The sequence below is a fragment of the Juglans regia genome, chromosome 8 (genome assembly GCF_001411555.2).
Source record: "Juglans regia cultivar Chandler chromosome 8, Walnut 2.0, whole genome shotgun sequence".
Lineage (NCBI taxonomy): Eukaryota > Viridiplantae > Streptophyta > Magnoliopsida > Fagales > Juglandaceae > Juglans > Juglans regia.
Window position 1 is genome coordinate 26,148,731 of NC_049908.1, and position 6,560 is coordinate 26,155,290.

The window sequence follows — 6,560 nt, forward strand, 5'->3', positions numbered from 1 at the left end:
CGCCACAAGTGAGGTTCTTAATAAATGTTGGGGGGATCACTATTGGACATGTGATCCTATCTATTTGGTAAAAAAAAAAATTGCGGGTCAACCCATGAAATCCACAATCAACCAGAATAACATAAATAAATTCTATTTTCAAGTTTTATAAATACTTAGTTTTATATGCCTTTTTTTATTATTGGGATGTTATATTAATATTAGTATTTGACTACTTAATTTCTCAAATTATTAAACTTTCTTTTGTTAATATGTAATTTTATTTTATGAAAATATTAATTTTTTTAATATATTTTGGTTTGGATACTTATGATGAAATACTTTATCATGAACTGATGAGTTGTAATTGTGAATGATTTATGTAGTTATTCGTGTATTATATATGAAATTATACCAATTGTGTTAATATATATATATATATATATATATATATGGTTCTATTCAACTCACTTATAAAGTTATATGAAATGAAAGCGGGTTAAATTGGTTGTGTCCAGGCCGTTAACCCAATAAAAGTTCATTATTAAAAGAGTTAAGCGAGTCGTGTTATGTCATCCATTATTTAAATAGTTCAATCGTATTAAGTTTTTAGAATCTGACTCATTTAATTAAATATGTCAAGTTTAAATTGATCAATATAGTCTAATACTTAGGGTGGCAAACACGGATTGCCACCCTAAGCTTATAACCAATATCAAGTTGATGATAATGCAAGTTCCCATGCATTCCGGCCATAAAGAAGAACATAAAGGAAATTAAGTGCCATAGCCATGTTGTCTCCACGGCACAAATCCTTCATGATTCATGTGTCATTTGAGATCAAACACTCCCTTAATTTTAAGCCTAACTTAGATACTACTCTTAATTTTAAGCCTAACTTAGATACTACTCTTAATTTTAAGCCTAACTTAGATACTTATAATAAATCATCTCATCTGTCGGCCTTCTCTTTCCTAACATGAATTAATGTTTACATAAAGATCAGTACTTGAGGATTCTTTTTTAATAAATTAATGTAAAAGAACAGGAAGAGATCAGAGATCAGAGATCAGAGCCCTTACGTATACGTACCCAGAATTTGGCACATCATGATTTTGCATGGGCTATTCACGATCAAAATATTTCTACTTTTATGTAAAATTGAAATCGATCTACAAACTGGCCGGTGGAAGGTGTGGAGTCCTGAAATGAAATGTTGAATACCAAAGACTAAAGAAGAGGACGAAAAGGGTGCATGATGATGATGGGCATGCATTATGCATGCATGGCTTTTTTCTCGTTTTAACAAGCTGGTGAGGCACATGTCTCAACATATACACGTACGTAATCAATGAAACTCTAATTCGGGAGGAAACGTTATATATAAATATATATATATATATATATATATATAAATCCTTCTAATTAACAGAAATGTTTCTTTTTAATGATGATCAGATCGAGAACCGGATGTTCGAATTCCTATCCTGTTCTCTAGAAATAATAAGTTGGGTTCGTTTAGATAGTGAGATGAGATGAGATAGTTTGAGATGAGTTGAATAAAATATTGTTAAAATATTATTTTTTTAATATTTTTATTGTTTTGAGATTTAAAAAGATTGAATTATTTATTATATTTTATATAAAAATTTAGAAAAGTTGTAATGATGAGATGAAATAGGTTGAAAGTCATGTTTTTGTATCCAAACGAGGCCAAGTCGCATTTGGGTATTGATATGATCTCAGATATTCCGTGAATAGTAATGCGAAAATAATAAAATATTAATGATAGAATATTAAATAGTAGTGAAAAGTAAATAAAAAATAATAATAAAATAATCTATAACCACTACCCAAACTAGCCCAAATCTTCACATTAGATGGATGACAATTATTGTATAATTAATATTAAATTTCATTGTGACGTTTCTGTAGAAAAAGTTAGAATTTTTAACGAATATTCAATAATATAAAATTTTATAATAATCTTATATTTATGAGCTCGATCAAATTGTGAAAATGACATTTTTTTCGAAATATAAACCTAGACACGAATGAAATATGAAAAATTTTAGATATAAATCTATATATATTTTGTATACTCACTTAAAAATATATTATTTTATCTTTTTATTTATATAATGAAAATGATTTCAAACATGTCTATAAGTAAAATATAGAGTAAAAAAATAAAATATTAAATTTTAAATAAATGTAAAGGATGTGAAGTTTATATACAGTACTGCTTATTAAATATATATATATATATATAGAGGAGTATAATTGCATATATGGATGAATATCGATGTGGCAAATTAATTAGAAAGGTAGACGGTAAGTGGGGCCAGGCCGCCAAGATACGAACGAGGTAGAAGCTAGCTAGAGATCGAGGATGCATGTTGGATGATGGGGTGGAAGAAAGATGAGGAGCACCTCAGCTTAGAGCAATGTCCCATTAGATCACGAGCTTCTTGCATGCAGTTGAACATGTAAGCTGTAAATTAATGATGACAGTTGACACAAACACAACTGCATGGGCATGACAAAAAGCTTACTCCCACTCAGTCTATCACGTTAATCATGACATGACTACCTCCGATCTTCCTCATGCATGCATAGTTGGTTCTTTGAGATCTCTCTCTCTCTCTCTCTCTCTCTCTCTGCCCAACAAAAAAGATAATTAAATATAATATAATAATAAGGATAACTCGATGCTAAGTACATCATGTTCATGATGACCATTCTTTTACAGTATAATCAAGTTTTGGGTGTATCAAGATTTTCCTACAGAAAAATCTCGAAATGTGTGAAAGAGAAAAAGATAAGAAAAAGCACCAGAAAGAAGCTAAAGGTCTGGCATATTATAAGGCCGTACTGATAGTTATCGTCTCTGCTAACCACAAAAATTGGTGCCATGGAAGGTGGAAGCGGCCTGGAAACTCAGAATAGGTCACTGTATAGAATGTCAACTTTCTGCCATTATGTTGGCCAAACAGAAGGCAAAGGGAGAGAGGTTGGCCTTGTTACAGGCTGTGATCTCTCAGTTACACGCAATATTTAGTAGTGAAAGACTGGAAGTCCTAAGATGCTCAGAAGATAGAAAAAAGAGATCATGTTTAGAACTTTATATTTTGGGTAAGTGAGAAAGTGATTATCTTGATGGAAGAAAAGATCAGATATTGAAGATCGAACTTTTTTGTGGCATTTATGGACGTACAATAAGAAATCATGTGGTACTGAAGCTAATTCAGGGGACAAAGCAGAAATCAAACCAGCTAATTTTACATGCATTCCAAGAAGCTGCTGCATGTAGAAGCATTCCTAATTAGATTAGTGGAGGTCAGAAAGCTTAAAATCATTCATATGAAAGTTCATTTCCCTCGTCACACTTATAAGCCAAAACATTATGGTTTTAAATAATTGAGGGAATTGCATGGACATCCTTCATGTTTATCTCTAGATAGTACAGTAGGAGCTGGCATAATGCTAATCTCTTTTCATGACTGTGAGGCTCTAGGTCTCTCACTGGTCATGAAACAGATCAATCACAGCCATGAGAGATGTTCAGTTGTAATTAGTCGGGAAGGGCTCACTCTCCAAGACACAAAAAAAGATAGGCAACAAATTGCAGGCCTAGTGAGTGCCCTATGCGCACAGAGAGATAAAGAGAGAGAGAGAGAGAGAGGTGCTAAACGCTGCAGCCTAGTAAGAGGCTGATCAGCAGAAAAGCCCTGTCCAGCCATTGCTGCTGTGGTGCTTCACATATATAGGGACATTGTGTCTGTTAATTGCTGAGCAGCCTGAGACTGATCAGTTTCTCGATAGAGATAGACAGTGAGAGTTCTAGATACAGACTGAACATAAAACAGATCAAAGATATTCTATTAAAATAGCGGTCGAAAGCCCAGCACAGATCCCAAATAGATTTTGTAGATGATAGAAGAGCATATATAATCAATTCTTCAAGAAAGTAGCGAGGCTTGAAATTATAGAGCATCAAAACCACTGAAAAGACTGGAGTTAAATCATGTCGATGGTAGATATTTTTCAAATCAAACCTCAGAATTAAACAAATTAATTCTACTACGTACAGAAGTAATTGTATTCACTAGTTAGAGAGATCCAACAGTACCCAATTGCTTTCACTTTCATCGAAAGCTAGTATTTATTTGCTGACATAACCAACATGGTCCTGCATTTACATGCAAAAGAAATTGAGAGCACTACAATCAACAGCATCAATATTAGCAAACAAAAGAACTGAGACTAGTACTGATCATCAGCAACGATCCTAACACATAAAATAATGAAATATAAGCTTAAACTTTGGAACAAAACACTATCTTTGTTTTCCCCGAATTTCACACGTTGATCTTAATTCACAAAAGAACAACAGACAAACACATACCTAAATCATGAGTTTAGTTTAGATTGTATGTCGACATTTTCCCTATTTTCAACATCGATCCTTTGAGGCCTACCTCTTGATGCTCGATCATCATCTAGGGCAAAGTACTATATTGTTGCAAGTCACCCCATGTTTGAATTCCGTTCCAACTGTTCTCGTTACCGTGGCCACCGTTGCCTCCGCTGTTGGCCGGAGTAGGGGTCACCGGCCCATAAGAGTTCCCGAAAAACCACTCGGTCGCTATCTGATCTCTGGTACTTGTACCTTCTTTTCTTGAATTACCAACGCTGCAAGCCTCTGATGATTTGGGAATCTCCAGATTCTGGAACACAATGGGTTGAGGTTTCTGCGTAAGGTTTTCAAGAGGAACCGAGGAAACGCTATTGTCTTTCTGATTTTCTCCACCAAATAGCATGGCCAGCCTCTGCTGCTGAAGCTTCCAGTGCAGGTCTTGGTTGATAGTACTCAGAGACTCGATAGAAGATGCAAGACCGCTGTGAACGTTCATGGAGCTGCTTGTGTTCTGGACTGCAGCAGCACTAAAACCACCACCGCCACCATTTGTAGAAGACAGCGGATAATTAAAACTCATCAGAGAATTATTAGAGTTTCCAGAGGGTTCGAGGGTAAAAGGAGTGGTTACAGTTCCAGAAGCAGCCGGAAAATTACCCGAAACGTCTCCAAATGAAGAAAACTGGTTGTAAATAGCTGTTGTTGGAGGGTGAAGCCTGGGGAATGGTAGCCCACCAAGCTGAAAATCCATGGCTGGGGATAGACCATGGAAGAACTTCAACCCTCCGATCTCCGAAGATGAGCTCGAGTCTTTGGAGTCTTCAGAGAGCCTCGAAGATGACTTCACCTTCTTGTTTTTCCGGCAGCCTCCGCCGATGGGAACGCTGCGCAAAGCCCCACCTTTTGTCCAGTACCTTCTACAAGTCTTACAGAAATGCCTTGGCTGCGTGAGGCTGTAGTTGTTGTAGTAGCAGAATTTGGTGTTAGGCGAGTCACATCGTGGGCACTTTAGGCCGTGCTCTGGTGGCCTTGCCGACGCAGTTTTTCTGCTGCCTGAGCCTTGGTTGTCATCCTCCGTAACCGGCTTTGCCGGAATGTTATCCGGCGACATCATTGCTACCGAGAGAGAGAGAGAGAGAGAGAGAGAGAGAGAGAGAGAGAGAGAGATGTGGGGACAATAAGAAGTGGGTGTTGTGGGAGATGGTCAGTTTCCTTTTGCAGAGGCAAAGATACTCAATTAATCAATGGTTTCATGCACGGGGTTGAGAAATGGAGGGAGAGATGTTGATGGATGGTACCTGTGATCTTCATCAAAGAGATCGAGGGGAGTGGGATTTTACAAAAGTAATCTTTATATAGCAGGAGGGTTATAGAGTTGAGACTACTCCTGGTGGAATTAATCAAAGTAATAGCTAGTATATGAAATGAAATGAAAGGGTGAGAGAGAGAGAGAGAGAGAGAGAGAGCAGAGCAGAGCAGAGGTGCAGATGTTACCAGAAAAAAAGTCCAAATATACAATAACGACAGAGAGTGAGCTAGGGAGAGAAGCTTGACCATCTGAAACTGAAGTACTGGCAAGAACGAGAGATCTACAACTACAAGCAAACGATTGGATAGAAAAAGTTGATTAGTTGTTCATGGTCGATGATGATCAGAAATGATGGTGATGAGTACTGTTAAATCATTCCTGTGAGCGGATTAATGCTGGCATATATATGGCTACCTAATTAAGTTCTAACCTCTGTATATAGGAATTTCAGATTAGATTTTTCTTCATTATTACTATAATATTCTTCATTTAATTATGCATTGATAATGTTTATGTGCTTAGAGAAACAAAAAATTTATAAAATTGAAGAAATAGGCAGCTAATTACGTACCGATCATCCGCCTTTTAATTAAAAGAAATTATAGTTTTTGTCGTGATTGCGCAAACGCCAAACAATCATTTTGAAAAAAGTAAAATAATATGAGACTCATATGAAAAAAAAATTAATAATAAATTTCACTCTTTTTCAAAACGACTGTACGGCACTTAAGTATTCCACGACTGTATGCACCATTATTCTTTAATTAATTATAGTTTATATATTGGATAACCCTTTTGCTAATGAACAATTTAGAGGTAGAAATTCGATTATTAAATCCCTTTATTTTACAA

General features: G+C 35.8%; 1 protein-coding gene across 2 annotated transcripts; it reads right to left on the reverse strand.

The window, feature by feature from the left end:
- Window positions 1-4,047: 4,047 nt before the first annotated feature.
- On the reverse strand, window positions 4,048-5,883 carry LOC108986813 (dof zinc finger protein DOF5.7-like). 2 transcript variants are annotated; one of them, XR_004802271.1, is made up of 2 exons: window positions 4,388-5,883; window positions 4,048-4,171 (listed from the first exon to the last, which is right to left on the reverse strand). XR_004802271.1 is itself a non-coding variant. In XM_035693431.1 (1 exon), the coding sequence occupies exon 1, from the start codon at window positions 5,511-5,513 to the stop codon at window positions 4,482-4,484; it is 1,032 nt and encodes a 343-aa protein (XP_035549324.1). In that variant the 5' UTR covers window positions 5,514-5,883; the 3' UTR covers window positions 4,301-4,481. The 2 variants fall into 2 exon arrangements, 1 of the variants encoding a protein (XP_035549324.1); XM_035693431.1 differs by lacking the exon at window positions 4,048-4,171 and having other exon boundaries at window positions 4,301-5,883.
- Between the last annotated feature and the right edge of the window lie 677 nt (window positions 5,884-6,560).